Raw genomic sequence first — 21,885 nt, 5'->3', positions numbered from 1 at the left:
ACTAAGTGCAAACCAGATGGGATGGTGTATCGTTGCACCATGCTGGTTAAGTGTGACTTGAATTCTAAATGAATCACCAACAGTCACCAGCAAAGCACCCCCACACCATCACCCTTCTTCCTCCATGCTTCATGGTGGGAACCACAAATGCGGAGATCATCCTTTCACCTACTCTGCGTCTCATAAAGACACTGCAGCTGAAACCCAAAATCTCAAGTTTGGACAGATTTCCACTGGTCTAATGTCCATTGCTCATGTTTCTTGGCCCAAGCAAGTCTCTTCTTATTATTGGTGTCCTTTAGTAGTGGTTTCCTTGCAGCAATTCAACCATGAAGGCCTGATTCACACAGTCTCCTTTGAACAGTTGCTGTTGAGATGTGTCTGTTACTTGAACTCTGTGAAGCATTTATTTGGGATGCAATCTGAGGTGCAGTTAACTCTAATGAACTTATTCTCTGCAGCAGAGGTAACTGTCACGCCCTCGCCTGTTTCCATTAGTCCGGTGTATTTAACCCTGTGTTTCCTGTCTCTCTGTGCCAGTTCGTCTTGTTTTGCCAAGTCAACCAGTGATTTTTCCTAGCTCCTATTTTTCCCAGTCTCTGTTTTTTCCTAGTGCTCCTGGATTTGACCCTTGCCTGTCCTGATGTCGAATCTGCCTGCCTGACCACTCTGCCTGTCCTGACCTTGAGCCTGCCTATCGCCTGGTACTGTTTGGACTCTGACCTGGTTTTTGAACTCTCGCCTGTCCCCGACCTGCCTTTTGCCTACCCCGTTTGTTATAATAAATATCGGAGCTCAACCATCTGCCTCCTGTGTCTGCATTTGGGTCTCGACTTGTGCCCTTATAGTAACTCTGGGTCTTCCTTTCATGTGGCGGTCCTCATGAGAGCCAGTTTCATCATAGCACTTGATGGTTTTTGCAACTATACTTGAAGAAACTTTCAAGATTCTAGACATTTTCCGGATTAACTGACATTCATGTCTTAAAGTAATGATGGACTGTTGTTTCTCTTTGCTTATTTGAGCTATTCTTGCCATAATATGGACTTGGTATTTTAGTAAATAGGGCTATCGTCTGTATACCACCCCTACCTTGTCACAACACAACTGATTGGCTGAAACACATTAAGAAGGAAAGAAATTCCACAAATTAACACCTGTTAATTGACATGCATTCCAGGTGACTACCTCATGAAGCTGGTTGAGAGTACAAAGCTGTCATCAAGGCAAAGGGTGGCTACTTTGAAGAAATCTAAATCTATAATATATTTGATTAACACTTTTTTTGGTCACTACATGATTCCACATGTTTTATTTCATAGTTTTGATGTCTTCACTATTATTTTACAATAGTCAGTAACAGAAAATAGTAAAAAATAAAGAAAAACCCTTGAATGAGTAAGTGTGTCCAAACATTTGATTGGTACTGTATATATAGAAGCAGACTGATAGAGGCTCTGTGAAAGAATGTGACTTTTAATATAACCCACCCTGATATGTACATAGCTATCTCAATTACCCCGTACTCCTGCACATCGCCTAGATACGGGTACTCCCTACATATGGCCATGTTATTTTTACTCGTCATTGTTATTCCTTATTCACTATGTATTTATTCCTCGTGTCACTATTTCTATGTTTTTTTTGTTCATCTTTATCTTCAACTCCCAACCCGTAAGTAAGCATTTCACTGTGTCTACACCTGTTGTTTACAAAGCATGCGACAAATACCTTTTATTTTTGATTTGACTTAATGAATGGGTTGACGTAGAGTTGAATGTAAGACATTCAATGATGCAGCTTTGGATAATAAAGCACTTTGGTTTTGTTTGAGCATCAATTCCCTTGCTTTTTGTCCAGTGGCCACAGCAGAAAGAGAAGTTGCAGATTGCCCCTTTAACCTCTTACACTTATGGTGGCGCTATTTCATTTTTGGAAGAAAAACGTTCCCGTTTTAAACAAGATATTTTGTCACAAAAAGATGCTCGACTATGCATATAATTGCTACTGTTCGAAAGAAAACACTCTGACGTGTCCAGAAATACAAATATCTTCTCTGTGCGTGCCCTTTAACGTGAGCTTCAGGCAAAACCAAGATGACTTGGCATCCAGGAAATGACAAGGATTTTTGAGGCTCTGTCTTTCATGATCTCCTTATATGGCTGTGAACGCAAGAGGAATGAGTCTGCCCTTTCTGTCGTTTCCCCAAGGTGTCTGCAGCATTGTGACGTATTTGTAGGCAGATCGTTGGAAGATTGACCATAAGAGACCACATTTACCACGTGTCCGCCCGGTGTCCTGCGCCGAAATTGGTGCGCAAAAGTCACCTGCCAGTATTTTTCCATGGGGCACAGAGAGAGAAGCAAGCTTCCACGAACTGCATGTCAATGAAGAGATATGTGAAAAAACACCTTGAGGATTGATTCCAAACAACGTTTGCCATGTTTCGGTCGATATTATGTAGTTAATCCGGAAAAGTTTCACGTTGTAGGTGACTGCATTTTCGGTTCGTTTCGGTAGCCAGGCGCAATGTAGAAAACGGAACGATTTCTCCTACACACAGACGCTTTCAGGAAACACTGCGCATCTGGTATGTGGCTGGGAGTCTCCTCATTGAAAACATCAGAAGCTCTTCAAAGGTAAATGATTTTATTTATTTGGTTATCTGGCTTTTGTGAAAATGTTGCGTGCTACATGCTACACAAAATGCTATGCTAGCTTTGCATACTCTTACACAAATTAGTCAATTTCTATGGTTCAAAAGCATATTTTGAAAATCTGAGATGACAGTGTTGTTAAGAAAAGGCTAAGCTTGAGAGCAAACGCATTATTTTAATTTTATTTGCGATTTTCAGAAATCGTTAACGTTGCGTTATGCTAATGAGCCTGAGGCTTAGTCACAATCCCGGATCCGGGATGGGGAGTTTCAAGAGGTTAAGGCACTCAGTCAGTCACATTGGTAATTCCAAGGTTTACCGCTGTCTTAGAGATGTGTTTCTTCAGTTGTTCAGTTCTTTCCGGCTATTTTTCATTAGACTGAGTGCAAAAAGCTTTCGTATTCAATTTGGCTTTCACCACACCTTACTGAGAATGTGTCAACACTCAACAGGAGCTTTAGAGACCATGTGCACCTGCTTTCTGCCAATAAAGGGGAGTGTCCTGTTTCACCCAGGTGGCTCCTCCTCCTGCACATTAATGTGAATGAGGTAAGTGCCCCCCTTTGAGACTTAGTGAAAAACATTCAAAAAAGGCAACCCATTATCTCAACACAACGGTGTTGACTAGACAACTCTCATTTGAATATCCACAGAGAGGAAGAGGCTCCAGTCCATGGAGGGCCGTTTGAATATTGCAGAGGGGTGAGAGGCTGCGTTTACCTAAGAGGGGACACAACATTTACATGTGTGTCATCTATTGATCCAGCCTCACTGCTTAGTCTGGTTGGTCATTAGGGAGCCTAGTGTGGAGGACGGGAGGGGCCAGACAGACAAAACAGACAGAGACAGAGAGAGACAGAGACAGAGAGAGACGGCCTGGGGCTGCTGCTGCAATGCTGATGAAGCAATGAGAAACTCAGTTCATGAGGCGGTGAAATTAGAACTCTTTCTCTCTCGTACTCTCCCTCTCTTTCTCTTGGGCTTTGATGTGTACCTCCGCTCTGCTCTGTGTGTGTGTTTTGGTTTCTCTGTGTGGGTGGTGGTTTCTCTGTGTGGGTGGTGGTTGCAGGCTGCAGGAATTTGGTGACAGTATCAGAGATAAGGAAGGTGACTGTTACGTTGATGTTTACATTAAACATGATTTTATTGAAGATGTTGCTGATGGTGACAGATTAAGTTACTAGTTAATTAAGTGAATTAAGTTGGTTACAGTGTTCGTGATGAGGATGGTGTGTGTGTGTGTGTGTGTCTTACCCTGGCACGCGCCGCTGCGGATGTTGGGGATGAAGCCTCGGCGACAGGGGTGAGGCTGGGCGGGGCACATCTCACAGGGGTGTCCCCATGCACGTCCGATGGTGGCACAGCACAATGTCTTGGTGCACACGATGCCACTCAACTGGCCCTGGCACATCTGGTTGTTGACCTGCGTGAAACAGGGCCCAGTCCGGTAGTCTGGAGGAGGAGAAGGAGAGAGAACAAGAGTCAGCCATTTATTTATCCCACTTCCTTAAAATCCCCCTCTGAATGTTCTGTATAACTGAAAGGTAGTGAGGAAAAATACATATAAAGCCAAGACTATTTCACACTTCTGCTAGCTACATTTGATTGAGTTTGAAGTGCTATTAAAATAAATATAAACATACCCCAGAAGAACACAATTTAGTAGGCTTTAAATGCTGCAATATGTCATGCACACTGTATGACAGACCTCCCAAGTCTTTAACCCATTGGACTAAATGCTGCTGCAGATTCCTGGTTAGAGACATTTATCTGGAAATGTGCTGAACAGTGGGTTCCCCTGTTCACTGGTGTAATGGGATAACTATATAATGGGGAAACCCATTTAGTACTGGTTCCCTTCAATAACGATCTTCTCAGGACAAATATTCTTGGTCCAGACCAGGGGAGAACGACTGCCCCCTCTCAGTGAAGCCGCGGCAGTTCAAGGCCGACCGAGGTACTGCTGGCATTGTTAGCAGAAAACAGAATACCACCATTATAGTGAATAGAAATAAAATAAAATTGTATTTGTCACATGCGCCGAATACCTCACCGTGAAATGCTTACTTACAAGCCCTTAAAACAATGCAGTTCAAGAAATAAAGTCAAGAAAATATTTACACACAAAAAAATAATAATCCAATCAAATAAAAAAGTAACACAAGAAAATTACATAACAATAATGAGCAATATACATGGGGTACCGGTACGGAGTCAATGTGCTGGGGTACCCGTTAGTCAAGGTCATTTGTGAAATGACTATGCATAGATAATAAAACAGCAAGTAGCAGTAGTGTAAAAACAGTCATGGCTTGGGGGTGGAAGCTGTTAAGGAGCCTTTTGGTACTAGTCTTGGCGCTCTGGTACCGCTTGCTGTGCGGTAACTTGGGTGACTAGAGTCGTTGACAATTTTTTGGGCTTTCCTCTGACACTGCCTAGTATATAGGTCCTGGATGTCAGGACGCTTGGCCCCAGTGATGTACTAGACCGTACGCACTTCCCTCTGTAGAGCATGACAGTCAGATGCCAAGCAGTTGCCATACCAGACGGTGATGCAACCAGTCAGGATGCTCTCGATGGTAAAGCTGTAGAACTTTTAGAGGATCTGAGAACCTATGCCAAATCTTTTTAGTCTCCTGAGGGGAAAGGTGTTGTCGTGCCCTCTTCACAACTGCCCTAGTGGACCATGATAGTTCGTTGGTGATGTTGGCACCAAGGAACTTGAAACTCTCGACCCGCTCCATTTCAGCCCCATCGATGTTACATAGAGGGAGAGGTTGTTGTCCTGGCACCACACTGCCAGGTGTCTGACCTCCTCCCTATAGGCTGTCTCATTGTTGTCGGTGAGCAGGCCTACCAGTGGTATCTCATTAGCAAACGTAATGATGGTGTTGGAGTTGTGCTTGGCCAAGCAGTCATGGGTGAACAGGTAGTACAGGAGGGGATTAAGCACACACCCCTGAGGGGCCCCAGTGTTGAGGATCAGCGTGACAGATGTGTTGTTGCCTACCCTTACCACCTGGGGACGGCCCGTCAGCAAGTCCAGGATCTCGAGACTTCTTTCATATTAGACATTGCGCACCAGCAGTTATTGACAAATAGACACCCAGCCCAGCCCCTCGTCTTAACAGATATAGCTGCTCTGTCCTGGCGATGCACGGAGAAGCCAGCCAGCTCCATATTCCTGACATTTAATCCTAGTAAAAAATCCCTTACTTAGGTCAGTTAGGATCACCACTTTATTTTAAGAATGTGAAATGTCAGAATAATCTTTGAGAGTTATTGATTTATTTCAGCTTTTATTTCTTTCATCACATTCCCAGTGGGTCAGAAGTTTACATACACTCAATTAGTATTTGGTCGCATTGCATTGAAATTGTTTAACTTGTCAAACGTTTCAGGTAACCTTCCACAAGCTTCTCACAATAACCCCATTCCCCCTGACAGAGCTGGTGTAACTGTGTGAGGTTTGTAGGCCTCCTTGCTGGCACACGCTTTTTCAGTTCTATGTCTATGTCTATAGGATTGAGGTCAGTGCTTTGTGATGGCCACTTCAATACCTTGACTTTACTATTCTTAAGACATTTTGCCACAACTTTGGAAGTGTATTTGGGGTCATTGTCCATTTGGAAGACCCATTTTCGACCAAGCTTTAACTTCCTGACTGATGTCTTGAGATGTTGCTTAAATATATCCACATAATTTCCCTCCCTCATGATGCCATCTATTTTGTGAGGTGACCTAGTCCCTCCTGCAGCAAAGCACCCCCACAACAAGATGCTGCCACCCCCGTGCTTCACGGTTGGGATGTTGTTCTTTGGCTTGCAAGCCTCCCCCGTTTTCCTCCAAACATAACGATGGTCATTATGGCCAAACAGTTCTATTTTGTTTCATCAGACCAGAGGACTTTTCTCCAAAAAGTACGATCTTTGTCCACATGTGCAGTTGCAAACAATAGTCTGGCTTTTTTATGGCAGTTTTGGAGCAGTAGCTTCTTCCTCGCTGAACGGCCTTTCAGATTATGTCGACATGTTTCCTCCAGCATCTTCACAAGGTTCTTTGCTGTTGTTCCGGGATTAATTTGCACTTTTCGCACCAAAGTATGTTCATCTCTAGGAGACAGAACCCGTCTCCTTCCTGAGTGGTATGATGGCTGCGGTGCCCCATTGTGTTTATACTCGCGTACTCTTGTTTGTACAGATGAACATGGTACCTTCAGGCGTTTGGAAATTGCACCCAAGGATGAACCAGACTTGTGGAGGTCTACAATTCATTTTCTGAGGTCTTTCTTTTGATTTTCCCATGATGTCAAGCAAAGAGGCACTGAGTTTGAAGGTATGCCTTGAAATACATCCACAGGTACACCTCTAATTGACTCATATAATGTCAACTAGCCAGAAGCTTATAAAGCCATGACATCATTGAGTCTGTCTGGGATTAAATGAAGAGAGAGAAGCACCTGAGTCTGCCTAAATCCACAGAAGAACTGTGGTTAGTTATCCAAGATGTTTGGGTGAACCTACCTGCCGAGTTCCTTCAAAAACTGTGTGCAAGTGTATCTACAAGCATTTATGCTGTTTTGAAGGCAAAGGGTGGTCACACCAAATATGAATTTGATTTAGATTTTTCTTCTGTTCACTCACTTTGCATTTAGTTCATTGATAAATATAATCTATTAACATGTCTATTTTTTAAAACATTCTTACTTTACAGCATTTTTTCCCACCTGCCTAAAACTTTTGCACAGTACTGTATATGGGGGATTGGAAATGAGGCAGACAATTACATTGATAGAAGCCACAATCTATCTGCAACATTAAAGCTGCCCCCTACAAAAACTACTGAAAATATTAATTTAAAAAAGATAGTGTGTCACTTTGTGTGGAAACAAAGTAATGAGGAGAACACAATGTCCTCTGACTTCAATGGCCACCTTGCTGCGCTGCTCACCAGGAACAACCAGGCGACATCATTTTGTTAACCACACTTCACAAGTCAAACACAATGACCTCACGCTGAAACCATTTGAGCAATATGATGTCCATTCAATCGCACATAATAAAACTCAAACAGGCCTAATGATGGAAAGGCCTTATTAACTGCAGTGGTGGTGCCAAAGTTAATACAGCATTAGAGGTACTGTAGAGATGGAGGGTTGGAATTCAAATAAAATACATGGTCTGAGAGGGGCTGTCAGGAGGAATGTAACATAAACCCTGGAGAAGTGGTTTAAGTTGACCCTCTTGAGTTCTAAAGGAGATGTACAGATAGATGAGGCAGCTTTGTTGTGGAAGCGCTGCTCTTATTACTTCCTGGTGCAGTTAAATGAAAATTAAATCACAGCCAGACAGAGAACGAGTGAACGCGAGATAGACAGAGGGGAAGTAGGTCAAACCCAGCAGAGAGAGAGAGAAAGAGAGAGAGGGATTGAGACAGATACCAGCAGGCTCTTACTGTCCCCTCTCACTCATACCCATGACCTGACAATCTGGCCTGGACAATTTGAGGCCGGGAATGCGAGTCCCCATCCGAGCGGCAGAGACCCACTGTGGTGACAACAGTCACGCACATCTGGGCTTGATTAATCTGGCCTGGTCGGGACCAGGAAGGGACAACCTCTGGTCCAGATGTGTCCATCTGGAACTCTGAATCACTCTGGGCCACATCCACAACCCCCCACTAACTAACAAACGAAACCCTCCATACATCCTGCTCTTCTACCAGTCAACTCTGCATTAAAAACTCATGTAAATCATAATAAGCACACTAATGTTGGACTCATATGGTCCAATGCTTTATGTCCATCATGCTTTCATCTGGTTTTGATTTAATCATACATCGGAACAATTTCAGTAAAACTAAGTTCTGGAAGTGAGCGAGGAGCATGAACAGGACCTTTATGGAGAGCTATAGGGAAGTTGTTCATGCAAAAGGTATGAGATGACATGGAAGGGAGCCATTTAAAGAAACAAAGAGAAAGAAAGAGAGAGGAGAGAGCTGGCAATTGAGCTGCCATTCCTTTGATCAGCAGTGAGACCCTCAAAGTGAGGAGGCGTCTGGGCGCTCCCATGGCCAAACCTTTCAGAAGCAGCGCTAGACGACTGCTTGAGGATCTAGCCAAGTTCAGCAGAGCCCTGTCTATGTGTGCATACGACTGAAGGAAAACACACCGTAGGTCGGCCGCCAAGCTAGGCCAAACAAAAGACTGGAGCGCTCCGAGCGCTCACTCTTTTAATGGACTAAATAACAATCGCCTTGCCAGGGTGTCTATGTCTCAGCGCCACAAGACCCGACTGACTCAGAACCAGACAGACAGGCCAAGCAGTGTGTGTGTGTGTGTGTGTGTATGTTGACCATGACCAGGGAACATGAACAATCCAGGGCCAGAAGAGTTAGAAATGGGAATGGGGTATAAAGGAACTGAGGTACTGGCTGGGCCGAAGTCGACAACATTCGGAAGCAATTTGGTCTAATTACAGTTAAAATTGCTCTATAGATCCAAACTATTCGCCGGATCCCTCCCTCCTGTATCCTGCCTTTCACCACCATCTGTCTCCTTTCCAGGTATTTTCAGTTTCCTCCACATGCTCCCAACGACGAAGCACAGATCACTAGAAATCAAATTCTTGGCCTTTCAAAACTCAGCAAAGGCTACCTAATAAGTTAAGACAGCCTCCTCATAGGAATGCATTGCATATCTGTTACATTAGAAGCAAGGCCAAAGTACTAAACATCTGCCAAGATGTGCTGGCTAAGTGTAACCCATCCCAGAGTTGGGTTAATGGGGTCACATTATGGACTCTCACCTAAGATCTGTCCATCCCATCAGATCAACATCTGTAACTGGGTCAAATGTGATCTTTCCCTATTCCCCTTTTCCTGCCTGAGAGAAAGCCTCTGATGAGAGGAGATGGGAATGGGACAATCTGGCAGGTGAGAAAAGGGATGCTAATCCAGTCTGGAAAGCCGGCCAAGTTGTTTGGGAAACGCTCCCGACGTCAAGCTGCACGATCACAGGGAAGAGGGAAGGAACGCCGACATGCCTTCTTATGTCAACGGTCGGTGGAAACCAAGGGAAAGCAGGAAAAAATCAGCCAATTCCAAAGTGATACGTAGATGATGTATGGAGACTAGGGTTGCACATTTTACGGAATATTCAGAGGTGGAAACCTTCCGTGGGAATTAACGGGAATATATGGGAATTAACAGGAATATATGGGAATTAACGGAAATATATGCAAAATAATATTAATGCCATTTAAATGTAGAGGTTTTTTGCATTGGAAATATTTACCATATCATATGGAGACAGAAACAAACATTTTACCTTATCATAAGTAGACATAAATGCAAATGATTAAATCCTTTTTTTTAAATAAAATGGTTACTGAATTTAACTTTAATTAAATGAGTTGACTCTTCACATGGGATGATTTCACAGAACAACAAAAGAAAGGGAATATTGAATGATCCCCAATGATCCATCGCATCTTACAAAAATGTTTTCAACATACATCTGTAAAATGATAGTCTAGAAACTAAAGCTTTGGTTGTCTCCTCTCAGGCTTCCATGTCTTCCCCCTGGACCTCCTCAATGTCCACCTCTTCAACATCAGACTGAGTCCTCATCTTTATTGTCACTTTCCAACTTTGTTGAGGATGGCTCGTTGTCAGGCTCTAAAAGCCTCAAATTTGCCCATATTGCCACCAATTTTTCAACCCTTGTATTGATCAGCCTGTTGCGTGCTTTGGTGTGTGTGTTCCCAAACAAAGACCAGTTGCGCTCTGAGACAGCTGATGTTGGTGGAATTTGGAGGATAATGGAGGCAACAAGGGAAAAAGCCTCAGATCCACAAAGTCCCTTCCACCAGGTGGCTGATGAGATATGTTGGCACGACTGCCATATTGCGTGTCCATCCCAAAGCCCTTGCTTGGAAGTGTACTTCACCAGACTGCCAGGAACCTTGCCCTCATCCAGGCCAAGGTGGCGAGACACGGTAGTGATGACACTATAGGCCTTGTTGATCTCTGCACAGGATGTTCTTGCCAGCATACTTGGGGTCCAAAATGTACACTGCGGTGTGTATGGGCTTCTGGCAGAAGTCTTCACACTTTTTGATGTATTTCAGAACTGCAGTTTCCTTTGCTTGGAGCAACAGTGAAGTGGGCAGGGCAGTACATATTTCTTCTCTTACATCTGCAAGCAGAGTCTGAACATCAGACAGGATGCCATTGTTTCCCTCAATCCGTGCAATGGCTACTGCTATAGGTTTCAGGTTGCTTTACCAGTCTCTCCCAAAATACATCATCCAGGAAGATCCTCTTGATGGGGCTGTCCATGTCAGTGTGATGATCCTCCCACTCTGTCTGTCGTATTCTTTCTTTGTTCTTGTTTATTTATTAGGATGCTGGTGGGCGGAGTTGGGAGGGTCGTCAGCTACATGGGAAACACCTGGGCCCGGTGTGTTCCAGGATAAATACACCACTTCCCCATTTATGGAGACTCTCTCCACGCAGACACCTTTATAGAATTTGTTGTGTCTTGGTGGTTTTTGGTTGTTTGCTTGGGCACCGTTCAACACCCTGCATTATCACATTCATGCATGCAAATCACTCACTTACACACACCATTGTATATTGTACTTAGTTTACTTTATTTAAGAAATATATATTTTGTTACTCCTTATCTCCACGTTGTCTCCGGTTTGTGACAAGTGGGAGCTCATCCGGGATCTTGGATTGTATTAGTTTGGGAGAACGTGGAGGTAATGTTAAATTTTGTACGTGTTTGGTTTGCATATTTTGTTTGTTTTGAGTTTGATAGGCCCAGTATTGGTTGCCTTTGTTTGGTTTGTGTGCTGCGTTGGAGAGAGCATAATGGTTCGTTTCCAGGCCTCTGCCCAGCCTGGAAACTCTTGTTCTACTTTCTGTTGAGACATTGGTCTAAGGATGTAGTAAATTGGCTATGTACCTCGGTGGGAGATTTGGGTAGGGTAGTGGAACTTGCTACCCGGCGCTATAGCCTTTTTCCCATGAGAGGCTTAGCGACGCGTTTCATTTTTGGAATATGTTGGGCATGGATAAATGTTTGTTATTTGTGAGGTGTCTGGACTGAGCAGTTGTCTCGGGGCACATCGGTGGCTTGGTGGAATTTGCCAGCATGCTGGGGAGTTTTATTTCCTTGCCAGCGGGCTACAGTGTGTAAATACCCACCGCAAATCCGCACGAAGACTAGGGTTGAGTTATTGTAGGTTTTGGGGAAGCTCCGTATCTCATCTCTTCTGTGGTGCTCAGGGTGATTGTCAGGTCTCTGGTTGTGGTCTGATGTGCTCAGCAGAGGGGTTGAGCAAGATTATTTACTTATGACTATGGCGTCTTATGTAGACGAGTTCATTCACTTTCCTTCAGAGGAACTGTTTGAATTATGTACTAAAGAACAGCTGTTGAAGATCGCTGAACACTACAAGATTGAATGATTGAAATTAGTGAAATTCTGTTACGTTGGGAAGTGACTGAATCGTTGGGAGGCAGAGGCTGTGTCAATTTGGGAGGCAGAGGCTGTGTCAATTTGGGAGGCAGAGGCTGTGTCAATTTGGGAGGCAGAGGCTGTGTCAATTTGGGAGGCAGAGGCTGTGTCAATTTGGGAGGCAGAGGCTGTGTCAATTTGGGAGGCAGAGGCTGTGTCAATTTGGGAGGCAGAGGCTGTGTCAATTTGGGAGGCAGAGGCTGTGTCAATTTGGGAGGCAGAGGCTGTGTCAATTTGGGAGGCAGAGGCTGTGTCAATTTGGGAGGCAGAGGCTGTGTCAATTTGGGAGGCAGAGGCTGTGTCAATTTGGGAGGCAGAGGCTGTGTCAATTTGGGAGGCAGAGGCTGTGTCAATTTGGGAGGCAGAGGCTGTGTCAATTTGGGAGGCAGAGGCTGTGTCAATTTGGGAGGCAGAGGCTGTGTCAATTTGGGAGGCAGAGGCTGTGTCAATTTGGGGGAGGGCAGAGCTCGGTATGTTCCGGGGTCCTTGTCGGTCCCCGGTTTTATGGGGGGAATGTGACAACCCTCCCTCTGCCATTTCTCTCTTTGTTCTTGTTTCCTTATTAGGATGCCGGTGGGCGGAGTTGGGAAGGTCGTCAGCTACATGGGAAACACCTGGGCCCGATGTGTCCCAGGATAAATACACCACTTCCCCATTTATGGAGACTCTCTCCACGCAGACACCTTTTTTTGATTTGGTTGTGTCTTGGTGGTTTTTGGTTGTTTGCTTGGGCACCGTTCAACACCCTGCATTATCACATTCATTCATGCAAAACACTCACTTACACTACTGATTACACACACCATTGTACTTAGTTTACTTTATTTAATAAATATATATTTTAGTCCTTATCTCCCTTTTGTTACGGGCTTTGAGCTGGCACATGACACAGCAGACTGTGATATGGCCAATTCTTGGAGAGACTCATTCCCTTCCAAGAGGCTGTCAAACATGATGACCACACCACCCCAACGGGTGTTGCTGGGCAGCTTCAATGTGGTGCTCTTATTCTTCTCACTTTGCTTGGTGAGGTAGATTTCTACTGTAACTTGATGACCCTTCACATACCTAACCATTTCCTTGGCTCTCTTGTGTCCATTGTTTTCAGTGCCATGATGTCCTTGAGGAGCAGATTCAATGCATGAGCAGCACAGCCAATGTGTGTGATGTGAGGGCAGGACTCCTTCACTTTAGACCAAGCAGCCTTCATGGTCGCAGCATTGTCTGTCTTGTAGAATACTGGTTGAGGGGTGGAAATGTAGTTAATTATTCCTTGCCCACGAACATTCAACCACCCATCAGAGATTGCAATAGTCTGCTTTCTCTACGATTTGCTTGACCTTCACTTGAACTCTGAACTCTGCATCCAGCAAAAGAGTAGATAAAGCATGTCTGGTTGGAGGGGTGTAAGCTGGAAAAATAACATTCAGAAGTCTCTCCCAATACACATTGCCTGTGAGCATCAGTGAACCAGTTGCATACACAGCTCGAGCAAGACATTCATCAGCATGTCTCTGACTATGTTCCTCCATTGAGTCAAAAAAACCTTCTGATTCCAGGAAGACCATGAGCTGTTGCTATCGATAAGGTGTCTGATTTGACCTTGAATAGAAGTATACAGACTTTTGTCAGAGGTTGCTTGTTGTGACCGCTGAGGGAACTTTATGCACTTGGCCAGATTATTCTGCATCTTTATTGCATTCTTCACAAATGATTTGGCACAGTATTTGCAAATGTACACAGTTTTTCCTTCATTAGCTGCAGTGAAATGTCTCCACACATCAGATAGTTCCCGTGGCATTTTCCTATAAAGATTAGGAAAACAAATACAATTCAATGTAAAAAATAAATAGCTAAGCAGTTAGATTAAACAACTCTGTCAGATAAATGTTTTTAAATGATATGTCTGGAAAAAGGTAAATTAGCAGGCTCACGCAAGTTAAACCCCACATGGTAGCAAAACCTAACTAGCAGAAATGGTTAAGTGAGAAATGATTTAAGCACACTCTGCTGTAGGCTACTATTTACTAGTTAACAAAAATGAATGTCATATACAATATATTCACCCCACCCAGTATTGTAATCGAAACTTACCAGAAAGCATGTAGTCCTTGGCTCATACAGTGTAGTAGAGTGGGCTCAATAGCATCTAATTTGTGTGCAAGATCTTGAGAATCAGCTGTACATGTGATGGAAGAATGCACTGTTCATGCAGAGGGTTGCAATTCCATTGAATTGGGGATAGTTCAACCAAAATATCCCACAAGACCTAGAATCCCACAAGACCCACTGTTATACGTAAACTTTTCTGATGGATTTAAGCAAAATACCCCAAATTCCAGGGCTTAACTTCCCATGGAAAGTTTCAGACCTTTTGCCACCCTAATGGGGACTAATGGAGGGTTGAGATAAGATATTATTATTCTCAATGAAACATGTTGTGATTACATGGGAAGGCAGTCATTCATACTGGTCTGGAAAGAGGTCAGGCTCCTCAGTGAGTGAAGGAGGAAACAAGACACTCACAGGTCTTCCTGTGGCTGCTTCAGTTTCCTGACCTGGAGGCCCTTAGACTCCTACAGCTGAGAGATTTACAACTCTTCTCCTCGTCATCTCTTTATCTCATAGCCGAGACAGGTGCTTTTCCACTTATCCCAAGCATGTTTGTGTGTGTGTATGTTTGTGCATACATCTGACTGCATGTGTGTGTCTGTGTGCGTGTGTTCACGTAAGCTTGAGTGCATCGGTGTGTATGTGTGGATCTAGCTACACTCCTCAAATGTATGTACACTAGGTGTGTGTGTTATTCTCATTTTGTTTTGGCACAAACTGTTTCTGTTATCAAGAGCATTATCAACAGCCCTTAAATCTACTTTCCCTTCAGATGAATGGCTCTAAGAGGCTGAACCCTTCCTCAGGACACTCACCCAAACGTGATGATACGCTAGAATGCGTCCCTGTGTAAACCCCTGCTTTGAGACTGTGGGAGATTGTGGGAGACACAGGGGAAAGTGAGGGAGATAAGCTCAAACGCAGGATAATAATCTTGGCACCAGACCGCTTTGTTGCCTGACTGGTAAGTTAATAGATAGCATTCTTTGAGGCAGAAACCGCCACTGTGGATAATTATGCAGAACACACACACACGTATGTGGAAACCCAAGTGAACACACAGGGCTACAGTAGATACAGGACAGTTCTTGCTCACCCATTAAACGTCTGTTTTACGGTCTGTTCTCACTCGTTTCACTAATCTTCTTTGCAGAGATACATTTTATTCCCATCTCAAGTCCATTCTAACAACAGTTTCTACTCTAATTCAGAACAAATTGACTTACGGTAGCCTGAGTTCCAGTGTATTTCTGCTGTAGTCATCTTGTCACAGTCTGGTTTGTGGCATGTGGCATTACTGACTGCAGAAACAGTCAGGCACCCAGGCTACAAGTAGACATACTACTAAAGAAGCTTCCTTATCTACTACTGTACTAAATCGCGTAACATTAATAGGACATTTCTGGGCACCATTGGGTACATTGAGAGGACTCTCGCTTCTCGGACCTCAACTGATTGTCCATCAGACAAGATCAAAGGCTACTCTTCACTCACAAATGGATCACTAGGATCACTCACAAATGTATTTATGATTTGTTTAGGGGAGAAGTACCAAAATGTAGCGCCACTGAAAAGCAGACGCAAAAAAACAGCGTTTAAAAAAAAAACATTTCCAATGACACACAAAACATAACATGGCGATGTCATTAAAACAACATAAAAGGCATAACATGGCGATGTCATTAAAACAACATAAAAGGCATAACATGGCGATGAGGTAGAGTTACTGTACTGTACTCAGTGCAGAGTTTACGGGTCTCTCTTTTTGGCAGCGTGTCCCATTCTATGAGGTCTCTATGGAGCGAAAAAATGACACACTTCTCTCCCGAGGACACACCCTTCCCTTCCACTGGGGGAGCCTTTGACAGATTACATGATGGCAACACTTCCCCCTTTCCATCCCCTCGTCATCGTCCTGACGTCATCATGGGCCAGCTCTCTGGGCTGGACTGGGCTGACTGTGTGGGCCCATAAGGGTAACACTGTTCACTATTGGACCTGAGCCTGGTTAATGGGCCGAGATACACTGGACACGTGAGCAGAACAACTCCCCATTGCCGCATTCATACAGCTGCTTCGTAATGAGAGGGCTTGGTGCTCCAGGCTGCAGAATGGACAGCTGCAGGCTGGGGATGGTGGGAAACTCAGCTGATTAGAGAGGGGCCCGAGTGGCTGTCAGTCTCCACTGTAATTCATGCTTAACTAGCCTGTCAGTGACACACACACACACACACACTCACACTCACACTCACACTCACACTCACACTCACCCTGACAGAGAAACCTATTAGACCAGCAGCTTTCCCTGTGACTCATAGACAGTACATCGACAGAGGAAAACACCCACACCTACTGTAACTGTAATGTACTGTCAAAGCACCTCTGGGCTTGGTTTTACCGTAACACCTCACTTCAAAAACCACTAATTGCAACCTTGGAGAGTCAAAGATTTATCTTGCTGGACGTCTTCACAGGACAGAGTAGTAAAATCTCTGGCAATAATGACATGTCAATTCTCACTGAGTTAAGGAAGCCCTGGGCTTATGTGAGAATTAAAGCACATCTCCTCTCTTTAGGTAGATGTGGATGATTGAGGAGGCTATAGAGGGACAGTTTTACAGCCCAGACTTCAACGGACACAGTGAGGAGGTCGGGTCAGCGCCACACACGCAAGTGCACGCGCACAAGCACAAACGCACACACTTTGAGGCGGTGGGAGGTTTGCTGGAGGGCTGAGGGGGTCCGGTGGTCTCCCTTCTCTCAAGACTGTTTTTGTTTGGCCGCGCCTCGCTCTGTGTACACAGCTGGGGAATCCATTTTTACTTTTACCCCCTGCCTCTACCTCCATCCCTCCCTCCTTCCCTCGCTCCACTCCTAGAGCGAGAACCGTATTGTGGAGAGAGAACCGTATTTTATTTTTTATTGCCAGATTTCTGCGAGCCCCCCCCCACCCCCTCCCTGTTGTGTTCTTCAGGAGAAAGGGGAGGCCAGGGGAGAGGTGGGTTAGGTGAGGGGAAGGGGTCGAGTCATTGGGCTGTTAGATCTAGCTGGAGGCCACACTAGGTCTGTGACCACTATGGGACAAGTCTGTCGGTACATTTTGGGGACGAGTTGAAATCCAATTCATTAATTGACAAACGCAGATCCCTTTTTCTGAGGACCTTTTGACTCATGAATTGGAATTGCAGCTCTCTTCCAGAATTGACTGAATTGAAATGGCATTGATCCAGACCCTACTGAGACACACCCCCAGTGACACATAGCCCCTCCTCTTGGCTCTTACCTCTTCCTAACCATTCATCTTAGCTTTAGCCTCCACAGAAGGGAGTCCACTATCCACAAAATTAGACAACCAGATTACAGCCAATGGTCAAGTCTAGGGAGACAGACCCCCACCGTGTCTGTATGCGTGCACTTACTGTATGCAGTCACACTACGGTCACACTATGTCTAGACTGATATGAAGTTCATATATGCAGTAGATCAAAGCCTCTAAAGGTCCTGGCTCACTATCTTCCACAGCACTGGTGGGTGTGTTGTGATAAAGCGGGGGGCAGTCTGTCGCCACATGGTTGTGTGGCGTCTCTCATCAGAGTCCCAGGCACTGTTGTGATAATGTCTCTTTCTGTTCAAGGTTTTCATCAACTCTTAAAAGAACAAATGGAGGTCGATAGGCGGCTTCTTTAGTGTTAAAAAAACAACGTGTTTCAGTTATAGTCCTACAGCGCAGTTTCCCAACTCCGTTCCTCCACTACCCCCAACAGCACATATTTCTGTTGTTGCCCCTGACACGCACACCTGAGTTGAATCAGGGTTTTTTTGACGGGTGCGACAACTAAAATGTGTGCTGTTGGGGGTACTGGAGGACCGGAGTTGGGAAACACTGATCCACACTGGAGTTGCCCATCCCTATATACACTTCAAACACTTTGGTTGTGAACACTAAATATCAAGAAACATTCCTCTGTCAACTTCAATTTATCCTCCAAGAGGCGTTGAAATCGCTCTACATACCCAGCCTGTGAGCAGACACAGGGTTTATGGGATGAACCAGGATCCTGTGTTGATAATGTAAAGCGTCTATGAGCAGACCTGTGGGTTTTACAGTAGGGGTGAAGTGGGATGACTGGGAAGGCTCTTACCTCTCTCGCACTGCGGGCCAGTGAAGCCGTAGACACAGGCACATCTGTTGGGCCCAATGCAGCGCCCGCCGTTTTGGCAACCATTCTCACACACAGCTACAGAGAGGAGAGGGGAAGAGGCGTGTTAGGGTTCTGATACAGCCGGACAGAACAACACACACGATAGCCGGGGGAGTGAGGTAGATACTCACGCTGTCCACAGTGGTTACCGGTGTAGCCTTTCTGACAGGAGCAGGAGTCCTCTTGGCAGCTGCCTCCGTTCATACACCTGACATTACAGCTCTGCACTGTGGGACACATACAGGGGTCAACAGACGCAGCCGGGGAAAAGTTGCTACTGCTAGCCAAGAACCTCAACTCAACCAGCTGGTCACACACACACACAATGACCTCCAAAGGGAACTTCAACGCCTCAGGTGCTCGGTTTAACTTGGAACATTGTTACAGTTCAACTCCATATTTGTGTAACAAGGATCTAGTATCAAACATGTGCCAATGACTAACAGTTAGTCCAATGCCTGGTAGTGACACTTGGGTCCTGACTGTCTTTTACATACTGGTATTTGGGCTGTGACAGCCTTTTAGTTTAACTCAACTATATCAACACTCACTTTTCACTACAGTTTTGTAGCGCGCTCGACTGCAACAGAAACGTCTGGGCTGTATTTGTGTAGAGCTAATTGTATTAGTCTATTGTTGAGCACTGTACTGCCACACAAGGCCCAGACCGCAGTTTAATCAAACAGACCGTGGAGGCTATAAGTTGAGCCAGCTGTGTCCTATAGATGGGAATGTGCTGAGATCAGAAAGCTTCAATCCTGGCAGAGCAGCTTTCTTAGAACTCTATGCAGCAAGCTTTCCACAGACAGAGAGACAGACAGACAGACAGTGCCTTTCTGAGACAGACAGATAGACAGAGAGAGACACTCAGTATATTCGGGGGGGAAGTGGGGAGATGCTCTATCCAACCAGATCTGTCAGAGACCAGCCAGCCTATAGCAGAGACCAGCCAGCCTATAGCAGAGACCAGCCAGCCTACAGCAGAGACCAGCCAGCCTACAGCAGAGACCAGCCAGCCTACAGCCGAGACCAGCCAGCCTACAGCAGAGACCAGCCAGCCTACAGCCGAGACCAGCCAGCCTACAGCCGAGACCAGCCCATAGCAGAGTGGTAAAATGAGAGGGCTTAGTCAGTCTCCCTAAAAACGCAGAACATTTCATGAGACTACTTCCGAGGTAATTGATTCTGGCAGATGCCTATGTTTCTACTCAGCCTGGGTAGAACGGTGCATGATGCCCATGCAAGCCGTTGATTGGAAGTTGGAACACCCTTCTCCCTCTCTCTCTATCTTGCTACCATCTTTAATTACTGTCATTCATCTCTCTTTCTCTATCTTGCTGCCATCTTTAATTACTCTCATTCATCTCTTTCTTTAGCTTGCTGCCATCTTTAATTACTGTAATTCATCTCTCTATCTTGCTGCCATCTTTAATTACTGTAATTCATCTGTCATTCTTGCTGCCATCTTTAATTACTGTAATTCATCTCTCAATCTTGCTTCCATTTTTAATTACTGTAATTCATCTCTCAATCTTGCTGCCATCTTTAATTACTGTAATTCATCTCTCTTTCTCTACAGGCTGTGATTCATGAGGTGGCGAGGGGATACAGCATGACTGGATTTCCTGGACCCCTTCTTCGCCTATTCAGTTTTTCTAGAACTTCCAGTTACTGTAAATTAATGTACCATTCTGACTGACTGTGCACAGCAAACCTAGCTAACGCCCAGTCTGACTAGGCCTGGCTAGTGTCTCGTGCAGACACTTAGTGATGGATTAGCGTGAATGCCTTTGGACAAGAGGTTTATGAGTTTCTGTACAGGTCTGCACGGCATGGGGAAGACCGATCTTTTCTCCCCAGACTCAACCTCAGCTCAACTCAGAGCTCCAGGGCAGAGGGCCATATCGTTTAACTCCCACAGCATTCAGGCTAATCTCTCAGGCCAACAGGGAAATGAAACATGAAAAATGACTCTATTGACTGATTGCAGCGCCGAACCTCGATGCACTGCAAGGGGGAAAACAACTAGCGAGGACACAATTTTCCCCCCACAATTTTTCATGACGTAATCATGCAAACGTTTCAGCTCGGGAGAATTCGTCAATTTTTCAAATGTCTCTCATCCGTTCCAGAAAAAATATTCTAAATAGGTCACAAAGGGAGGGGCGAGGGGGGGATTGGAAGAACATCAGACATGGCTGTAGACTCAGTTTACAGAACTTTTGTGTTACAGCACGTTTAGGGTTGAAGGGGTTCATGTGTTTTCTCTGTAATGGGGGAGTTGGTGGAAATAGAGGGGGTGGAAGGGGGAATGATCTCACTGGCTAGACCAGCTACCCCCACCCCCAGATGAGGAGAGATGGTACATTCCTGTGACCGGTGCCTAGAATGCCACACGTGCAGGAGGTTGGGGTCCCACAGAACATGAACCACAATGCACCTCTGTGTGGCTGCCCTGTGGGTCGGCCTGCATCCTCCACATTTGTGAGTTTTTTTTGTTTTTTTTGACGGGAGGTAAACTAGTGGTGGTGGGGTTGGAACACTGAGGGACTTTATGGCTGTGTTCTGTTCTGTACTGGCTTATACACAGCTCCTGGGATCAGTGACATGTCAACGTCAGGTTCACTATGGAGATGTCATGCTGTGAAATACACAGACTGGTGCTGAGACTTTGATGAACCGTGTCTGAAACGATTCACAGAATCACGTTTTTCATCGTCATTTCAAATCAGTTTGTGTAAGAGTGTAGTCTAGTGTCTAGTGTAGTATATATAAAGATCCAAAAATTGGAGACCTCTTACACTTCCGTGTTGTGATGCAAAAATCCTAGCAAAATGCTTGGCACACAGAATTAAAAAAGTATTGTCAGATATTATTTTCCTAATCAGACAGGTTTTTTACATGGACGATACATTGGAGATAATATAAGACAAGTACTGGAAACAATAGAACACTATGAAATATTGGGGACACCAGGCCTGGATTTCATAGCTGATTTTGAAAAGGCTTTTGATAAAGTACGACTGGAGTTTATATATAAATGCCTAGAATATTTAAATTTTGGGGAATCTCTTATAAAATGGGTTAAGGTTATGTATAGTAACCCTAGGTGTAAAATAATAAATAATGGCTACATCTCAGAAAGTTTTTAACTATCTAGAGGAGTAAAACAAGGTTGTCCACTATCGGCATATCTGTTTATTATTGCCATCGAAATGTTAGCTGCAAAGATTAGATCAAACAATAATATTAAGGGATTAGAAATTCGTGGCCTAAAAACTAAGGTGTCATTGTACGCTGATGATTCATGTTTTCTTTTAAAACCACAATTGGAGTCTCTCCCGGGCCTCTTAGAGGATCTAGATACTTTTGCCATCCTCTCTGGATT

The 21,885-nt window shown here is 44.7% G+C and overlaps 1 protein-coding gene across 2 annotated transcripts in view; it reads right to left on the bottom strand.

The window, feature by feature from the left end:
* Window positions 1-21,885, bottom strand: part of LOC135512724 (fibrillin-2-like) — an 88,640-nt gene that overhangs the window by 49,044 nt on the left and 17,711 nt on the right. For both annotated transcript variants that reach the window (XM_064935035.1, XM_064935036.1), the window contains exons 5-7: window positions 18,629-18,724; window positions 18,438-18,533; window positions 3,912-4,109 (exon numbers count right to left, since the gene is read on the bottom strand). In XM_064935035.1, coding sequence (XP_064791107.1) covers window positions 3,912-4,109; window positions 18,438-18,533; window positions 18,629-18,724 — 390 coding nt within the window. The remainder of the gene's footprint in view (window positions 1-3,911; window positions 4,110-18,437; window positions 18,534-18,628; window positions 18,725-21,885) is intronic.

The sequence above is a fragment of the Oncorhynchus masou genome, chromosome 24, assembly GCF_036934945.1.
Source record: "Oncorhynchus masou masou isolate Uvic2021 chromosome 24, UVic_Omas_1.1, whole genome shotgun sequence".
In the NCBI taxonomy this organism is placed as follows: Eukaryota; Metazoa; Chordata; class Actinopteri; order Salmoniformes; family Salmonidae; genus Oncorhynchus; species Oncorhynchus masou.
Note: the sequence above shows the minus strand (reverse complement) of the source record. Positions and strands in the feature narration are given on the sequence as shown.